Source organism: Ambystoma mexicanum, chromosome 11 (genome assembly GCF_040938575.1).
Source record: "Ambystoma mexicanum isolate Mex_15411 chromosome 11, UKY_AmexF1_1, whole genome shotgun sequence".
NCBI classification, from domain to species: domain Eukaryota; kingdom Metazoa; phylum Chordata; class Amphibia; order Caudata; family Ambystomatidae; genus Ambystoma; species Ambystoma mexicanum.
The window spans coordinates 960031901-960052577 of record NC_090934.1 but is presented as its reverse complement, the minus strand read 5'-3'; the positions used below and the strand labels follow the sequence as shown (position 1 = coordinate 960052577).

General features: G+C 48.6%; 1 protein-coding gene across 1 annotated transcript in view; it reads left to right on the top strand.

Moving 5' to 3' along the window:
- Nucleotides 1-20677, top strand: part of LOC138505085 (sperm-specific sodium:proton exchanger-like) — a 3031181-nt gene that overhangs the window by 1869352 nt on the left and 1141152 nt on the right. Inside the window, exon 12 of the mRNA XM_069625402.1 lies at nt 20522-20662. Coding sequence (XP_069481503.1) covers nt 20522-20662 — 141 coding nt within the window. The remainder of the gene's footprint in view (nt 1-20521; nt 20663-20677) is intronic.

Below are 20677 nucleotides of genomic sequence, written 5' to 3'. Positions count from 1 at the left end.
TCCTCACCACCTCTCTGTTGGGAGAAGGTTGGGTTTTAGGCCTCTTGGTTGGAGGTGATGGAGATAAGCAAGGTACATGCTTCTCCTTCCTCTTAGATCTACCTTTACCTACTTTAGGAGTTTCCCTCCCAGGACTAGGATTTGAGTCGGAGTCTTCTGTGGAAGGTCCAACAGTGTGAAGGTTTTTGGCCTTAGACTTTTCTTTTCTGGTTTTCCACTAGCACTGGAAATTACCAGTTCTCTTAGGCCTAGTTAGGGGTCCAGTAGGTCTATCCACCTCTTCCCCAGAAGCAGGGGGAGTCAGGGACTCTAAAACTGGGGGAACAATGATGGGGCTTGGTTCAGGCTCCCATTTCCCTAACATTTCAGCCTGAAATTTGCCTGGGTCAGAAGTCAATTTACCAACACCAGGGCTTGTAGTGGGGTTCTCAGTAGAGATTCCCACAGGCTTAGAGTCGTTCCTTAAGGTGGCCTCTCTAGCCAATTTGGTTTGGTTCTGGTTCTCCATACTAGGAGGCCTGGGGGTACTGGATACTACTCCTAGAGTTTTTAGATCATTCCCCAACAGGACTCTCCCAGGCACCTCAGTCTGAACACTGACAGGAATCAACACTGCCATGTCATTACGCTGAATGAGGTGCTGGTAGAATTGGAACCATTTGGACAGGGCCTGCAGACATCTTAGTGGGACCTTTGGGTGCCTTGGCAACATCCTCAGGCCTGAAAAAGCTTTCATCCACTACTGTTCTGCTGGCCCCAGAGGCTCGCCTGGCAGGAGTATCCTGGCCATTGACAAGAATACTGTCCACATAATAAACTTTAGAGTTTTCTGGTATGGAGGCATACACACATTATCCTGATCACTAACCAGACCCATGGACTCTACTGTTACACTTGCTTGAAGACCCAAAGCTTCTTCAGCAAAGAATTCAAAGTGAGCACTAGCCATTTGGACTTCCTCCTCAGGAGTGAAGGCTAAGGAGACTGTGCTGATCCCTGCAGGTTTACCCTTACATCTGGGATCTCCTTTGATGTGGTCAGTTGCCCCACAGAGATAGCATGTCCCAAATGCTCTCTGGAAGGGTGGCTTGGTCTGACCTCCTTCTGGTTTGTGACCAGAAGGTACACTAGCCTGTTGTGGTTTCCCTTGGGACTGACCCTGGTTATTTTGTTGTTTGGGGCCCTCTTTGGGTTGGGAGGTATTAGTAATCTCTTGGGTTCCCTTTTGGTGGCTGCTTTCCCACATCCTTTTTCTGAGTGACCCCTGAATCCTTGTGAGTGGCCCTGTTGGCAACCCACAAGTCAGCAGCCTTAGCTAACTTCCTGGAATCTAATTCCTTTGAATCAGCCAAGTGCTGTCTGAGCTCAGGAGAGCAGGCATCATAAATTGACTCCAACATTACAAGATTTCTCATTCCCTCATAAGTGTTCACCTTGTAACCCTTAATCCATCCCTCTACGTTCTTCAAACTTTCACTCACCCAGGTAGCCCAAGGGGTACCATCATTCTTTTTGAGGGTCCTAAACCTCTTAAGGTACTGGGAAGGGGTCTTCCCAAATCTAGCTATCAAAGCTAGTTTCACACATTCATAATCCTTCCTATCCTCCTCCCCCAACTCCATTACCGCATCAGTTACAACAGGGGGGAGCCTAGAGAACAACCAGGTAAGCAATGCATTTCCTGAGATGTCTTGGAGCCCATGATTATACTCATACAAACTCAACCAATCCAACACATCCAATTTAGGCTCATACATACCCACAAGATCTTTAGGCATCCAGGGTCTTTTGGGACTGGAACTCCTAGAGGATCCGGAGAGAGAAGCATTTTCCACAGATAGTTTTTTCATCTCTAACTCATGCTTCAGCTCCATTTCCCTGAGCCTTAGTTCTTGATTCAGTTCTTGGTGTCTTTGTTCTGCTTGAGTATTAAGTCTCTTAAACTCCAATTCAAGTTTCATTTTCTCTAGTTCCAGATATTGAGGACTACGTTTGGGATCTGGTAAAGATCCAGTAGGTACAGCTGGCAGGGCAGGTAGAGGCCCAGGGGAGACAACTACATCATCTTCACCCTACTCGTCTGCTTCTGACCCAAGATTATCAATACTAGCATAAACATCAATATCATTGCTGTTATCTACATTTGCTGGAGTGGTAGGATCCTCTGAACCACCATCCAGACTTTGGTTTGCTAACAACCTTTCTATTAGCTCCATTTTCTAGTCTTTAGTCAGGAGATTCTTATGCTTACAGAGAACTCTTAAACAATCAGCAGTTTTTGTAGCAAGGGACTCTTGACTATAACTTTCCATAGTTGACAGGTTTAGAAAATAACTTTTTTAGTGCTAAGCTTTGTGGTTAGTTGCACTAAGGTATCTATAAGCACACTAAAATGTATACTCAATACAAATCCCTCCGCTGTACACCAGTGTTAGTCAGAAACCTGTGCAGTTCCCTTAGGGACCACTGCAAAAGGCTTAAGACTACAGGTGTTGGCAGTAAACCCAATTGGTAGCAGTCTGTACCGCCCAGATATACCTGGTAGCTTTGGCTGAGCAGCCAGACTTCTCTCAAGAAGAGTTAGACAGTATATAGAGTATACAAGATAGCTACCAAAATACAGTAGCACAAGCAAACACTGACCAGAGCTTTTCGTATTAAGTATATAATTATTTATTTGAAGACACACTTAGAAACACTCTAGCACTATTATTGTAAGCAAGTTAAAAAATACAGTCACTATTAATATATATACATCCCTTATTCCTTATTAGACAAGTCTTAGTTAACACCACTTATTTCTAGACAGAGGTGAGCGCTTAACTAAAGATGGCACTCCATTAAGTTAAGAAAAAGGGAGGGAAAAGGCAGAAATTAGAAACAGCACATAACACAATACTTTAGAAGCACTCAACAAGGCAGGAAAGTCAAAGTCTACTTGTGAGCAAAAAGTTCAGAGGCCAGGCTCCCCCTTGGAGAGAGTAGAACACCAATGCACCCAAGATCACGCAGTTTAAAAGGCTTGGAGAGTCTTGCAGAGAGTTTAAAAAGGAATCAGTTCAGCTGAGAAAAGTTCAGTTAGCCAGCCTAGGGCCAACCCAAGTGGTAAGTTGAGGATTTACGAGACACCCCACACAGACCGTTGCGAGGGAGGCCAGGCGGACACAGTACCTTGAAAGTGGAGAGAATCCTCCAGCGGGGGCAGTTGTTCCTGGCAGCGGGTGCAAGTCACAGCGTCGTCCAGAGGAAGAGATGGTCTCGACATGGAGGAAAGCTGAAGGTCGTTGCACTGCCAGGGAAGAAACCAGCCGCAGAGTTCTCCGGTAAAAAGGTACTACCCTTTTATTTGCGGTAGTGGAAAAACGTGGTATTCCGGTTGCCGGGGTGCTTGGCACATGCAAGGCGGCCACGAGATGATCCAGGAAGGCGAAAAGGCGGGCAAACTGGTTATCCCCACCAGTGAAAGGAAGAAGACTCTTCGGGATGTAGATCTCCTCTGTCGTTGGAAGAAGTGGTGAGTCAGTTCAGCAGGGCTCCACCGGTGGTGTCGTCGTTGCAGGTCGACTCAGCTTCTCCCTCTTCGGATTCTTAGGTCCTGTGGCAATGTCTGAAGTCCCAGTCCCCAAAGCCCTGCTTTTATGCAGAAAATCCCCATTCATCAGTCCTAGCTGTCACTCAAACATGCTAAGTGGTGAGCCGGACGGCTCACCACTGGGCCAATCACACAAGAGTGCGACTTGAGTTGCCGAGGCAACTCAGTCCAGGGTGCCTAAACCCCCTCCCACACCCCCTGTGGTACCCAGACAGAGTGGCACCACTTTTGGAGGCTTCTGTGGAGAAGCCCGCCAAAAAGTGGAACAAAGGGCTCGACTTGGGTTGGAGTCACAGAAGCGAACACAAATGCCATTTTGGAACCGAGTTCTGGCAGAAAATACCAACCGGTGAATTAATATTAAATAAATAAACCGGCGGTATGTTTGAGGCTATGTTAAAAAGTATTAGCCTCGAACAATGGGAAAATCCCATAGGAATATATATATTCGCGGTTGAATATAAAAAGTAGTATCCACTGCCACCAGCCAAAACTCGCTCAGGGGGGACTGGACAGTGCCCCCTCGAACAACAGACCCAGGGGCAATCGAATTGCCCCTACCAGTACGCCCACAATATGATGGTTTGTACTGGTTCTGTTCACAATTTAGGACTAGTAAAGCCAATGGTGACTTTACATGCCCTGGGAGACAGTAGTCAGTCCCAGGGTACGGAGTCTATGTTTGGGGGTCACTATGACACCCCTGTGTTACGGCACGGAGGGTGCTGTGTAACACACATACCAAAAACACATGAAGCCCTATGGAGTAAAAGACCCCATAGCCCATAAAACACATTCAAAGTCAAAGGATATCTCAAATCATGTCTAAGAGTGGGAGAAAAAAGAGTCTCACTCTTAGCCGGAAAAAAAAATAAACCCCAAAAATCCAGCAAAGCTGCTGGGGGACTCACTAGGTTTGGGAAATTAGCCTTAACAGAGAATTCCCCCTAACACACACACACCCTTCCCGAGATAGTCTCTTAATTTCAAATCAACCAGGAGATTGGCCTCCTGGGAATTTTTGTAAATCCAACTTCTGAGTCAGAGACAGTTCTTCACTCCTTGGATGTTAGGAGAGCCCTTAAGTTATACCTCGACAGGCCTAGAGAATTTAGGAAATCTCCTCAACTGTTATGTTCAGAGGGGCAAGCTAGGTTGCATCAGCTTCAAAAGCAGCCCTTGCCAGGTGGAAACACATTCCGTGGGACACTCTTGCAAAGGCAGCAACCTGGAATTCACCATCAGTCTTCTGTAAGCACTAATGCTTGGACATGACCTTTAGAGCTGATACTCCGTTTAGTCAGGCGGTAGAGAAATATCGCTTTGATTACATTAGTAAGAGAGACCTTCCACTCTTGGGGAGAAATGTGCTTGTGAATCTCCTACAAGTATGGAGGAAATGGGACGGGAAGTAGCAGTAAGGAAACGTTACTCACTCATTGTCAATAGTCCCCTTTCCTCCATATGCCCTCCCACAATCCCCCTAAAATTACCCCAGTTATTTACCTCGTACCGACCTACACTGGTAAAAAAGGACTGAGGTGCGAGGCCCGGGCGGGGCTTGAGGAGGCGGAGCCTGTAGTCAAGCATACGCTTGGGCCTGCAACATAAAAATAGGGCAGAAAATGTTTGTATGGTGCTACAAAAAGCTCTGGTCCTGTCCTGGAGGACGAAATAACCCACAGGTATGGAGGAAAGGGGACTATGGACTAGGAGTACAGTAGTCACTACGATGAGTAACTTTTCCTGTATCTCCCGTTGGCATCAGGAATAAGCCCTTTTCCTGGTTTGCTTTATACCTTGCCCCTAGACACTTTCAGGTGTCCTGGAACAACCTTACCTCCCCTTTCATCCCCCTTACTGTTCCCCATGGGTCTGTCATTGGTCCATTTCTCTTCACTCTCAGTACTTCAGCTCTTGGCACCCTGATCTCCTCTTATGGCTTTTCCTATCAAATCTTCACTGATGACACTCAGATCATCTTCTCCTTCCCCTCCTTATCCGATGAGCTGTTAGTGTTCATGTTGAAGGATATTTATACTGGCCCTCATTACGACCCTGGCGGAAAGTGACTGACCGGACCGCCACAGCGTAAATAGCGTTTCCGCCATTGCACGAAGGAGCAAAGTGCGGCCCATTCCGACCCATCGGGCACGAGCACCACGCCATGGCGGAAGTGCAGAGTCCGCAATGGCGGAAATGACCCCAAAACGGCCCACACCGCCGCCGTACGGCGCCCTAGGTGCAATACCGCCACCCATCACAGCGGACACCGCAGTGTGCGCCTACCGGAAAGTACGGTGACCGTAAATATACGGAAACGGAAGTAAAAACATGGGCCCGGAACGGGAAACATCCCGCCGTACACCTATAAAACCACTAAAACCACACAACCACCAAAAACACTACCCTGAGACACACCCCAACCCGTCATCCACCCTAGCGAAACCAAGAAAAATGGGAAAAGTAGCGAAGAAAGCGTGCGACCGCAAGCGGCAGGTCCACTTCTCCCGTGAGGAACTCACCGTGCTAACAGAGACCCTCCAGGAGAATGCTGCCGTCGTCTTCTCCACGCAAATGACCAGGACGGCACTTGCAAACAAGAAGGCCATATGGGCTCTGGTGGCACAGCGGGTAAGTGCGGTGGGGACCGCACCCCGCAACCCACAGCAATGCCGAAAGCGATGGGACGACCTGCGGATACGCGTCCGCAGCATACTCTCTGCCAACCGCAACATTGCCACAGCCACCGGGGGAGGTCCTGAATCACCCATCAAGTTGACCCCCTGGGAAGAAATCTGTGCCTCCACCATCGGAATGGAGAGCATAGAGGGAGTCGGAGGGATGGAGAAAGGAGTGCAGACATCCGAAGATTCAGGTAGGTGGGCCAGATAAAACAATGCCAAATCCACAAAGTCCATCCATGTGAAGTACCATGTGTCCACATAGTGCAACAGAAACACATGTCCAGGAGAACGTCCACACACATCGGCCTGATAGCGCACGTTAAAACCCACAATAAATACATAATTAATTAAAAACCCCTAAAACACGCACTACACGTGCAGCAGGCACACCCTAACTGCAGGCTGCCAAACAACTGCACCCTCACTCCACACACAAATGAAAGCACCTCCAAGGCCCCGACCCAAATCACCCTCAGGTACCACCCCAATGCATGTGATACAATGCCACTCCAATTCCCACAGACCCATCAATAACCCTCGCCCTCCTTTACTCCACCACAGGGTCCGATCCAAACGACGAGCATCAGGACACCCCTACCAGCACACCTGCAAAGAGGGCCAAGACCAACGGCCAAAGACCCTCCACCTCAGCTGCACGCATCAAGACACGGCAGCAGCACAAATCAGGTGGCAGCACAGAGGAGGGAACATCAACAGGCACCCCAGCAGCCAGCATGCCCACACCACCACAGGTCCCCCCAACGGATGCCACAGAAGGCACTGCCTCTGGTGGCAGCAGCACCATAGGTGACACCCCATTGATGGCAGCATGCTCCGACACAGAAGACGGGGATGTCGAAGTCAGATCCATCCATGACCTGTCCCAATCCCCCTGTCTGTCCCATCCCGTACAACATGAGGATACCACGCAGGGGCACCCACAAGACGACGACTGGCCATCCCCCACAAGCCCTGTGGCAAGGCAACATGAGGTCAACAGCCCCTCTGTGACACCCCCGCAAATGGCCATGGCCCAGCAGAGGCAACAGTCCCTCGACCAGTTAATCGTGCAACAGCAGCAACTGGCCACGCTCCTCAAGGACCATGCCGATGAATGTGGGGGCACTAAGGCAGACATAGAAACATCAACTGAGACACTCAGGGCAGAAATGGAGAGAGGTACAGAGACACTAAGGGCACAAATAGAGAGAAGCACCGAGAGCCTGAGGGGGGAACTGCATGCGACGTCCAAAGACGTATGTGCCGAACTTGCCGCAGTGCGCCGTGTGCTCACTGAGCTCTCACAAACCCTTAGGGACATGCATGGACGTGAGCAGGCCGAGACATCATCCGTTGCAAGTTCCGTCCAGGGCAGCCCCCAACGTAGATCTGGGAGGAACCTGCACTCCACAGGCAGGGGTGCCCCTGATACCCGCAGAGGGGGCTTGCAATAGCGACTGCCCACTGACAATGAGCATCTTTGGACACTGGTGTTCGGGGGGGAGGTAGGAGGGTGGAGGGGGTGTGTTGGGCTCACTTGGGTGGCTGGTCGATAGGGTGTACAACATGATATCACATATGCCATAAACAGTGCACGATCAACCAATGAGATGTGTGGACATTGATATTTGTGTACTAGGCCATCATAGGCGTACAGTCCATATTGTGCATGTCCCAGACACACACAGTGCCACGAGTCCCGTGTCCATGTATCAGCCACCAGGCGTGAGTGCTAGAAGCATGCATCAATGAGATGCTGACGAATGTCACGGCCCTCCGGTGCCTCGCAGACTCCTTGAGGTGCTGCCACATCCCCACCCTCATCATGACCATCATCAGGTGCTTGCAGTTATGCGTCAGGGGGCATGGGCACATTTCTACGTACGCACATGTTGTGGAGCATGACACATGCCATCACCATCTTTGCAACCTTCTCATGGCGGTACAGGAGTGCCCCGCCAGACCTGCTGAGGCAGCGGAAACGACCCTTCAGTAGGCCGAATGCCTGTTCAATGACTACACGGGTACGTGAGTGGGCATGGTTGTAGTCCTCCTCATGCTGGTCCCGTGGGTTCCGGACTGGTGTGAGGAGCCATCTCTTCAGTGGATATCCAGCATCACCTGTATGTGGACGATAAACGTATGATGTGGAATGCCATTGCTACGTACGCACACCCCCCCCCCCCTTCCTGCCAGGTCATTGCCGAATCACATACCCCACATTATCATGCATGTAATGAGACTCACCGAGTAGCCAGGATCTGTTCCCTGCGTGTCGCTCCATGTAGCGTGGTATTGTAGAGTTCCTCAAGACCATAGAATCATGGGTTGATCCAGGGAATCGGGCACAACAATGTGTAATGATCCTGTTGGAGTCACACACCATTTGTACATTCAGGGAATGAAATTGTTTTCGGTTGCGGTACTGGGCCTCCATGGCATGTGGGACGACCAATTCCACATGGGTGCAGTCGATGGCACCAATGCAACCCGGTATGCCGGCAAGTGCATGGAATCCCACTTTTGTGTTGGTAATTTCCTGCTCCGAGCGTGGTAGAGAGATGTAGTCGTCTGCGTGCTGCAGGAGGGCATCGAGCACTTGCAATAGTGTCCGTGAGAACAGTGGCTGAGAAATGCCATGCAACTGTCCGACTGTGTGCTGGTAGGTGCCTGTGGCCAGGAAGTGTAGTACAGACACCACCTTCAGTAGGGGTGGGATGGCGGTTGGGCTATCTATCATGCTGACAAGGTCAGCCTGTGTCATGTCCACAATGGCGGCTATGGTGTCCCGGTCCAGACGGTAGAGGGTGTGGATCTGCTCATCAGTGAGGTTGAACGGATGTGCTCGGAGGCGTGGGATTGCGGGCTGCCTGCGTGGTGGTAGTGGCTGTGCTGGCGGCCCTTGCTGGCCCTACCTTGGCCTCCTCCTCCTCCTGCGTCTCCTCCGTGCGGCCGGTTGTAGTTGGTGTTCGTCTTCTTCTTGGAGTTGGAGTACTTGCAGTGCTATCAGGTCCCCCAGGGCCAACATCGCGAGTCCTGCCGGTAGCATTTCGGTGTGGTTGTGGGAGGAGACTGGGTGTGCAATTTATGTGTTTTCAGGCTGTATGGCCTCCACCTGTGGTGATTCATTCCACCTGTGCAAACTGCTCTCCCCTTTGGCCTAGCACGTCCCGCACACAACGCTGCAATTCGAGGAATGGCATCTTGCTATTGCAATCATGTATTTGTACCCGATGGCCGTGTAACATTGGTTGATATGTTCATTCTGCTGTGGTCCCATTGTTTCACATACTATCTGTGCAGTCGCGAACAGACTTGTGAAGGGTCAGTGGTACGTAGTACTCGAGTAACGGTGGGCCCTCATGCATCACTGTACCGAGTTGCAACGACGGGCGGGGCGTCCCATTTGTGGGTGAAGGCAGTTGCCATTTTCACACACAGCCGCACTAGATGGATTAATTTGTGATTTCAAACGGCCACAGATGCCTCTTCGACGTGATGTTGCAAATGAGGAATTCGAAGGGCGGCGCTTTCGGTTTTCAGCTAGCGGCGAGGAAATGCCCACAGGTCTGACTGCAAATATAACGTTCTATTGTTCAATGTCCTTGAGACAGGGGCCATGGCGAGGATGCAATGATTGATATGAATGGTTTGGGATGCGCAATAGCGACGTGGGCGATGAGGCCGGACGTTCCCAAATACATGTTACTTCACTACACTGGAATTACGGGCTGGGGCACTGTGGATTTTGCAGGCTGCATAACGCACAGACTCAATGGATATTTCTAATGTTATGTGAGTAAATATTCAGGCGTTTTAATCCCGGGATGAGGGAATGATGAATGGATGCATGGGCAGGTGATTTGATACAGAGTTTGCCATGTACAGGGCTTCTTGGAATCTATCCGCCTCCCCTGCGCTATGTGATGCAGGGCTGCCATAGTGGGACCATCGTCTATCTGGCCTTGTTGAGCCCTCCCTGTCTCGACGCGCCCTCAGACACTTGTGTCCATGCACGTTACCAATCCCATCTGATGGATTCTGTTTTGACAGACGCATGCACAGGTACACTCGTTTGTGATGGTGTTTACACCTCGATATAGATAGTTATGAGTCGCAAGTGGTTTTTGGGAGGTGATGATCCTTTGGAGTGGGCTAGCATGCATATGGCTGTGGATTTAGTGTGATCATTGAAGTGAGTTGTTCGAATGTAGTTCTGATGGGCATTCTATTCTTTTTCTTTTCTTTTGGTTGACAGGTATCTCCTCCCTTTTTGCCACTGCCATCTGTATGCCACTCCTGCAGATGGCTTTTACTCCCGACACCTGCTGCTTCGTGTTAATCAGTGGAGCAGCATTACGATCTTATGGGACGATCGCCAATGGGCCACATGCCCTTACGCAGTACTAGTGGCTCGGAGCAACATTTCGGCCTTTCAGCTGGACTAGTGCCTCCCCATTGGGACGGCCCTGCGGTTCTGTGCGCTTCCATGTTGCCTTTTCGTACGTGAATGTGGCTCTGTGTACCATGATGGAACAGGGCGTCACACAAGTAGTGGCTGGTCATTTCTTGCAGATGCAGCCCACAATGGTGAAATGTGTTTTGGAGTTCATGGCCTAATGGCTGTATGGGCTTGGTGATTTTGTTGTGCATTAAATTTCTATTCTGATTTGGCCCGTGTAGCGTTCTTCTTTGCAAGTGATGTGGCATATTCCTATTTGGGGAGCGATGTATTGTGAGGAGATCTGCATTGGGTTCCAGCTTCGGAGTTTAGTTGCGTGGTACTGTACTGGGCGCGTTTGCCTACGAAGCCCAGTGAGGTCTGGGATGGGGGCTGCCAATATGACTGTTTGAATGTTGTCATGCTCAGGGGCGGGGGATTGGGTTTTGTGTAACAGATGCCGGTCAGCCAGGTGGACTGGTGGAATGATGTGATTTTCGGAATGTTGCTGGTCACAGGTGCCTGTGTTTGCGTGCGTTTCGGGGGGGGGGGACTGTGGTCATGTCCATTGGATTGGCTTCTGTATTCGTGCCATCTGTGCCCTGCAGCTCCCATTGGCCCCTCTTGTGTTTCTTTTGTTCGTTGGCATGCATGGGTGACTTGTACATTTCACTGGTTGCATTGTGACTTCATTGCACCTACGGGGAGTTGTACTTTGTGGGCAGGGAGCGGTGTACAGGCACTCAGTGGGGCCGTTTACGGTTGATTCGCGATGCCGTACTTCTCACCATGGCGGAATGGTACATTCCGCCATGCTTGATGGCGTTAGGTACATGTCCGCTAGGGTCGGAATTGGCGTACCCTTGCGCCATGGTGGTGTTTACGGTTTGGCATGGCGCGCGCGCGCGTGCTTGGTGCAGTTAGCGTTGGCGTTCACTACGGTGTCGCTAATGGCTTCGTACTTTGCGGTGACGGGTCATAGTCGCACCGAGCGCTATTCGATGGCGGTATTGCATTTCCGCCATCGTTTTCCGAATTCCGCCAGGGTCGTAATGAGGGCCACTGTGCACAATCACCACCAGGGTGGTCCTCTGGCGCTCTGGCGGCTCTGAAAAGGGAAGGGGGCTGAGTTAGCGGGAACGAGTGGGAAAAGTGCAAGAGAGCAGTGATTTGCCGTTGGCAGCCTCAGCCCGGTTAACACCTTTCACTGGGCTTGGGTTGCTATTCGCTCAGTAGCCGTTGTGTGCTGTTGTGCGCGTCTTTGTGGTTTGTTTTGTTGTTGCGGTGTAGTGAGGTTTGTGCGGTTTGTTGTGCTATTGAGTTATGGTTGTGTTTGGTTAGAGTTTGTGAGGTGTATGCAGAGGGGTGAAATTGTTAGTGGGTTGGTTATTGGCATCGCTGTCTAGAAGTGATGTGCTAAATTTCCAAGTTCTACCTAAATGTGGCGCGTGAATATCCCTGCATTTCTATCTGAATCCGGTACTGGCTGACATTCACAAACCTTTCTATATATGACGTCCACCAGTATTCACTACTGTATCCAAATGTGGCACTGGCCCACCTTCGAAGTCCTGTCTGTATGTCAACATGCTAGTATTCACAATTCTATCTAAATCTTGCCTCAAAAGTATTCCCAATGCAGTCTAGACGTGGCACTGGCTAACAATCGCTATTCTATCTAGATACGGCACTGGCCGACATTTACAATCCTATCTAGCTGTGATGCAGGTTAATGTTCACAATATTATGTAAGTGTAGCACATGCTAACATTTGCAATTATGTCTAAGTGTGGTACTTGCCATCAGTCACAATTCTGCTTGGGTCCGGCGGAGGCTAATGTTCACAATTCTATGTAAATGTGGTACTTGCTAGCTTTCCTAGCTGTGTGTGGCACTTGCTAACATTCACTATTCCATCTGAGTGTGGCACTTGTTAGCCTTCATAATCCTATCTAGATGTGAGGCCGGCTAGTGTTCACGATTCCATCTAAGTGTGGCACTTGCTGATGACATTCACAATCCTATCTGGATGCGATTCAGGCCAATGTTCATGATTCCATCTAAGTGTGGAACATGCTAACTTTTGCATTTCTATCCAGATGCGACTCATGCTAATGTTCACATTTCCATCTAGGTGTGGCACATGATACCAATCATGATTCCAGCTAAATTGGGCACATGCAATCATTCACAATTCCATCAAAGTGTGGCGCATGCTAACATTCACATTTCTATCTAGATGCGACTCAGGCTGGTGTTGACAATTCCAACTTGGTGTGGCACATGTCAACAATCACGATTCTATCCAAGTGTGGCACATGCTGATATCCACAATCCTATCCAGATGCGACGCAGGCTAATGTACACGATTCTATCTAAGTGTGGCAAATGATATCATTCACAATTCCATCTAAGTGTGGCACTTGCTATCATACACAATTCCATCTCAGTGTGGCCCTTACTGATATTCCTAATCCTATCTAGATGCGACGCAGACTAATGTTCCCGGATCCATCTAGGTGTGGCACATGCTAACATTCACTGTTGTCAAAAATTTCAAACTGTTTCTCCTCATCAAATATTCAGTGGTATCTCACTCGCTCTGCCTGAACGCCACTGAAACTGAAGTTCGAAGGGATTGTGTCCTCTGACGTATTCCTTATCTTGATAGATTACTTCCAGGTTGCTGGCCTCAGAATTTTTTTTCAGTAGAGGGCGCTGCGCGTCATTGTCCCTCGAGTTGATGTCCCTCGACAGCCTCCGTATCAGTGCTGATGTCATCGTGTGCATAAATAGACTCGCGCACCGTCCGTTGTTCAGTTCCGTTTTTCTGAGCTTCGTGGGCCTCGGAATCGTGTTGCTCAGTTCTTTATTCAAGTATATTCTTATTACTCCTCGAAGATATCTTTTTCATTCGATGGCTTCCTCTTCCAAACCGTCGACCCCATGGTCCAGCTTCAAAAAGTGTGGAGATTGTGGGAAGAAAATGTTGTTGACGGATCCTCACAGGATCTGTTTGTGGTGCCTGGGATCGGAGCATCACTGTTCGGAATGCGAGGACTGTATGTCCATGACGGCGAAAGCCTTGAAGGAGCGTAAGGGGAAGCTAGAAAGAGGTAAGACTCTTAAAACTTCTACTTCTTCTAAATTTCCTCAGCAGAGTCGAGACATTCGTCTCCTCGCCGTCATAGGAAACATTCCCGCTCAAGGTCTCAAAGCGGTTCCCATCAGTCTTCGAGATCTAAACACTCGAAAAAGCGGCGTCGTAGATCTCCCTCTTCTTCGTCTTCTTCCACTCCCCCGGAAAGGGTCACCTGCCCCACGAAACACAGCTCTCCAGCTAAGTGGGAGGAATTACGCAAAAAAATGCTTAGCGTCTTCGAGAAAGCGGCCTCGCCTCCCTCGGAGACAGCTAAAGGTGATACCCTGGGTGAAAGACCCGAAAAATCGAAACGCTGCTAGTCGTTGCACCCGGCAAAAGAAACTGCCGAGAGCGTCATGAACACTTGAGCAAAGGCAGTAAGACCGCGTCATCGATGCCGTCGTTGAAGGTTCCTTCGACTCATAAATCTGCGTCATCGACGCCTTTATCGAAGGGCCCGTCGACACACAAATCGGTCGAATCGACGCTGTCTTCGATGTCGCTGTCGACACTGATAAAGGACAGACCTACTGTTGTTACTACATCTCTGTCAGTAGACGTACCGAGGGCTTCGACCATTACCTCGAGGATGTCGTCGATAACCTCGATGGCTCCAAGTAGGATTCCGATCCTCTCGAGTTCTTCGAGGCCTCTTCTTACTTTTTCGACGCCTTTTTCGGTTTCATCGAAGCCTTTGACTTCCGCGTCAACAACTTCGACGTTTTCTCAACCGGTGACTACAAGTTTGGCCCCATCTGCTTTAGAAATGGGTTTTAAACCATACCCAAGGTCAGATTATTTCAGAGCTTTGTCCTCTATATATGAGGAAGGGGAGTATTCTGACCATGAAAGACCGTTTGGGTTACAGAGGACCACTACTCCTATACCAGAGGAATTTATCTCTGAAGAGAATAGATTGAAGGACCTTCAAGACTCTTTGCACGAGGCAAGTGGTTTAGATACTCCTCCAGAAGTAGAATTCGCTAAACCAGACCCAGGGGAACATGCTGAGACCCCTTATAGGGTCTTAATGGCCAGAATAATAGAGTTCCTGGGGTGGTCTACACCTTCACCTTCTTCTCAACAGGATGATTTTACGGACATTTTACTTAAAGGCCCACAGGAGGATCCTGTGGTTCCCTTTCATACTGCATTGCAGAGAAAAATATTTGGCAACTGGGAAACCCCTGAGGTTATCCTGGCAGTTAACAAAAAACTATCTGCCAAATATAGGGTATCTGCTTCTGACCCTGAATATTTGAGCAAACATCCAACCCCAGAGAGTTTGGTTGTACAAGCAGCAACTTCATCGAACAGTAGATCTGCATACCCTACTATTCCACAAAATAGGGATGATAAAAGGTTTGACGCTATGTCAAAAAAGGTCTTCTCGGCATGTAACATGGCGCTTAAATCCATTAATGCTACTTGCACGCTCGCAAGATTCAGCCATACACTTTGGGAGTGTGCTTCATCTGCGGCTGACTGCCTCCCAGAAGGAGAGGAAAGGGAAGCTATTCTGAACATCATTAAAAATGATTTTAAAGACACAATGTGTGAGTCCCTTCAAACTGGCATTGATTCTGCTGACAGTATCAGCAGGGCCATGGCGGCAAGTACTACAATCCACAGATTTGCATGGTTGCGAAAGTCTGGTTTTGCTCCAGATGTACAGGCCAGACATTTGAATATGCCCTTTGACGGCACCTCTTTGTTTGGTAAGGAGGCTGATGACAGTCTAGAGAAGTTACAAACATCCAAGGCAGCAGCGAAATCTCTTGGAGCTGCAATCCGTCAAACTCTGTATCGCCCCACAGAAACCTCTTGGAGAGGTAGGTCCTTTCGCTTTTATTCCGCATTCGGAAAAGGCAGAAGACAGCCGGCTCAAAGGGGCCAAAAACAATTCACCCGCGGTGGACGGGTTAAAAGTACAAAAGCTGCAGCAGCAACAGGTGCCTTCTTGCCCCAGCATCTGCGTCAGCCGCCTCTAAACCACTCTGAGGTCTCTCCTCACAAGACACAAGTAGGGGGCAGTTTAACTCAACATCTGACGGAATGGCAGGCTATTACGTCAGATGCTTGGGCATTGGAGACAGTTGCCCAAGGTTACTGCCTGCCTTTTCTATGCACCCCTCAGAGTCATCCACCGGGGAACAACTCTTTGAAGTTTCCAGATCCGCTCCTTTCGCAGGAGATTCTAGACCTGCTAGAGAAAGGTGCCATAGAACCGGTACCTGCAGCGGAGAGGAACAAGTGTTGGTATTCCCCCTATTTTCTAGTACTGAAGAAGGACGGAGGACTGAGACCCATCTTGAATTTATGAGAATTGAACAAATTCCTCAGGAAGGACAAGTTCAAGATGGTGACTCTCTCTCAGATCTTTTAGGCCCTCCAACTTCAGGACTGGCTGGTATCTCTATACTTTCAGGATGCTTATTTCCATGTGCCAATCCATCTCAAACATAGGAAATACCTGAGGTTCGCAATTGGCAGTTCTCACTATCAATTTCGAGTTCTGCCATTTGGGCTGACCTCAGCCCCGAGGGTCTTCACCAAGCTAATGTCGGTAGTGGCTGCAAGTCTAAGGAGGGAAGGGATCCACGTCTACCCCTACCTAGACGATTGGTTGATCAGAGCAGTATCTTCGGAACAAGCTCAGATCCAACTAGATTATGTCTGCCACTTCCTTGACAAACTGGGCTTCTCCCTCAATTTAAAGAAGTCACAGATGATACCGTCACAGAGACTCCAGTTTATCGGAGCGGTCCTGGACACTTCCCTGGGGAAAGCCTCACCACCAGAGGTGAGGGCTCAAGATATTCTGCAGATGGTCACCAAGTTTCAAAATGCCCAACGTCTCCCAGCCTTTGACTTTTTGAGGTTGCTAGGCCTCATGGCATCCTGCATCTTCCTTGTGCCAGAGGCTCACCTGAGAATGAGATCTTCCAGTGGGCACTAAGAACCCAGTGGTCGCAATTCTCAGGAAGAATGACAGATCTCCTTCAGGTAGCCGGTCAAGTGGCACAGCGAGTAGAGCGCTCGCTTTGACACCCGTGCAGAGCCTGCTAACGCAGGTTCGAATCCCGGCAGGGCCAAACTCAGCCTTTCATCCTTCCGAGGTCGATAAATGAGCACCACACACCGTGGGTAATGATAAGCAGCGCTCAGATACCTGAGGGTTCGTAGCGCTATATAAATGCCAAATTATTATTATTAAAGTGGCTCGAGATCTTCAGTGGTGGGCCTGTCGGGAGAACATTTTGAAAGGAGAACTGTTTTGGCAACCATGGCCGGACAATACAGTAGTCACGGATGCCTCACTCATGGGGTGGGGAGCCCATGCCAACGACTTGACCATCAGCGGTCATTGGTCTCCATCGGAGTCCAGACTACATATCAACCTGTTGGAGCTGAGGGCTATCAGATTAGCGCTGAAGGCTTTTCTGCCATTCGTACAAGGGAAAAATGTCCTAATAATGACGCACAATACAGTGGCGATGCACTACCTCAACAAAAGAGGAGGCGTAAGATCACTGCCACTGTGCAGAGAGGTGCTGCAGCTCTGGGTTTGGGCAATTCAAGAAGGAATCTCTCTATCGGCAGTTCACTTAGCCGGAGAGAAGAGCGGACGCTCTGAGCAGGCAGAGCACAGTCTCCCACGAATGGGAGATAGCTCAGGAAGTCCTTCAAGAGATCTTCACCCTTTGGGGAACCCCTCAAGTGGATCTGTTCACCACCAGTATCAACAGAAAGGGCAATCAGTTTTGTTCAAGGGAATTTCCCCCGAGAGGAGCTCTAGAGGACGCGTTTGTAGTGGACTGAGAGTTTCCCCTTCTGTGCACGTTTCCTCCAGTCCCTGTTATTCCTCAGATGATGAGGAAGTTGAGAAGATTCCGGAAGACTATGATCCTGATTGCCTCAGACTGGACCAGGAGAACGTGGTACCCGGACCTTCTGGACATGTCCATCTGCCCTCTGATTTGTCTTCCACACAGTGAGGATCTTCTCTTGCAGAAGGGAGGTCGGGTTCTCCATCCAGACAACAGAACCCTCAACCTTCACGCTTGGTTTCTGATAGGTTGAGATACAAGGATTGGGACCTCCCAGATGACGTTATGCAGGTGTTGCTTTCGGCTAGAAGGCCAGCAAAAAAGACTTTATACCGCTGGCGTTGGAACGAGTTTTGCAGCTGGTGTAGAGAAAAGAATATCGAACACTTTTCATGTGGTACACCAATGGTGTTATCTTTTTTGCTCTATTTGGCGAATTCAGGTCTTCAAGTTGGTACGATCAAGGGCTACCTCGCAGCTCTGTCGATCTTCAAGCGCACTGCGGAGGAGCCATCATATTTCAAATTACCTTTAGTAATCCAATTTCTGAAGGGGTTGACTAATATCTATCCCCCAAAGCCGTTCCAAGTTCCCTTGTGGGACTTAAATCTATTCTTACATTCCCTGATGGGTACTCCCTTTGAACCACTCCATTCTTGTTCATTAAGATTTCTCACCCTTAGAACAGTCTTACTAGTGGCTTTGACATCTGCCAGAAGAGTGAGCGAATTACAAGCTCTATCTTGCAAACCTCCTCATACAATTTTTCACAAAGACAAAGTTGTCCTACAAGTGAAGCCTAATTTCCTCCCAAATGTAGTCTCTGAATTCCACATCACTCAGAAGATAACCTTACCTTCATTCTATCCTCCTCCCCATCCTGGGAAAGAGGAAGAGAGGCTAAATAGGCTGGATCCAAGGCGAGCCTTGAGTTTTTATATCAGCAGACTTGCTAGGATTAGGCAAGCAGACCAACTGTTTATAGGTTATGCAGGACACAAATTAGGATTGCCAATCACAAAACAGACCATTTCCAGATGGATTATTTTAGCCATTCTAGAATGCTACATATTGGCAGGGAAAGAGCCCCCTCAACACCTTAGGGCTCATTCAACCAGGGGTATCGCAGCCTCTTCGGCCCTCCAAAGAGGGGTACCGATTCAAGACATATGTGCGGCTGCCACATGGTCGGCTGCATATACCTTTACAAAATTCTACAATCTGGATTCCTCCTCTAGCCAGGAGACAAGATTTGGCAAAGCTGTGTTACACTCTGTTCATTCTTAAAGGGAAATATTTCCATTTTTACTCCCACCTCTGTTTACACACCACTGCTATCGGAGTCTATCAAGATAAGGAATACGTCGGAGGACACAATCCCTTCGAAGAACAAGTTACTTCTTACCTTTTAACGTTCTTTCGATGGGATGTTCCTCCGACGTATTCCTTATCGCCCCTCCCATCCATCCCCTCAGTAAAACCTCCCTTGTATTTGCAGTTTACGCTCCTTCAAGGTCAATAACCAATTCATGCACAGCTACTTTTAAGTTTCAAAACGGAACTGAGCAATGGACCCTGCGCGAGTCTATTTATACACACAATGATGTCGGCGCCGATACAGAGGCTGTCGAGGGACACCAACTCGAGGGACGTCAACGCGCAGCGCCCTCTACTGAAAAAGATTTCCGAGGCATCATGCTGGAAGTAATCTATCAAGATAAGGAATACGTCAGAGGAACATCACAACGAAAGAACGTTACAAGGTAAGAAGTAACTTGTTCTTCTCTACTTCCCAGCCAAACAGACTATCTCTTCCTCTCCCCCCTTCATTTCTTCTCTCTTGACTACCTTCCTTACTTTGCTTCTGCTTGTAACCTTGGTGTCAACTTTCACCCATGTCACAACTTCTCACTCTTCATCTCCAAATCTGCCACTGCAGACTCAACCTCAATATCAGAAAAAACATCATGTTCTCCCTTTCAGTACTGCTAAACAGTTAATCTCCTTCTTAGTCCTTTCTAGATCTGACTACTGTGTCAGTCTCCTCTATGGCCTTCCCAACTATGCTTTTTCACCTCTGGACAAAGTCCTCAACTTAGCAGGCCACACACTTTTCAACCTTTATCGCTTTACCTCTTCCTCCTCTGTCTGTCACCAGATTGGCTGGATATCCATGGCGCAAAGAGCTAAGTATAAACTTATTATCTTCAAAACTATACATGGACTTGCCCCACCTTACCTATTTGCTCTTCTCACTCCCTATTCTTCCCCTTGCTCGTTACGATCGTCCTTGGCTCACCTCTTGCCACTACTCGAGCCCCCTATGCTGCCTCTCGTTTCCGTTCTCTCCCTCTCCTTGCTCCCCTACTCTGGAATGCTCTTCGTCTCCCTCTCTGTACTACCCCAACTCTACCATTATTTAAATCCAACCACAAAGCCATCCTACCTTCTGAAGAACCCCATTGTCAATGACCCATGTAATCCACTCTATCACTTAACATTTTCCTATGATTTCTGTACATTAAATAAAAACATTTCATACATTTAAAAAAAAAGATATTAATTAGCCTACTGACATAACATGCATGCGTTGGCACCAGGCATAACCAGCGCGCATAGAGACCATCACTGACTGTGATTACATTTAAATTTGAAGGATCTTTGCTGTGCAAAAGTCTCTGTTCCATTTCCCTTGGACCGACACCTAGAATTATGGAGAAAGGCGACTATGGACTAGGAGTACAGTAGTTACTATTGTGAGTAATATTTTCTTTATTGTTTACATTCTTAGATGATACATTTTTTTGTTGTTATTTTTCTCTTTACTAGGCAACTCTTGAGGAGTTATTTCCAGAACTTCTCGTAAAGGAATGTATCGACTGCCTGAAAGATGTGCTACCTGATCCAAAACCTGAAGAAATTGCAGATATGACTGATGAAGCTAGGTTACGCATGCTCAAGGCACAAGTGGTTTGTTTTTATTAA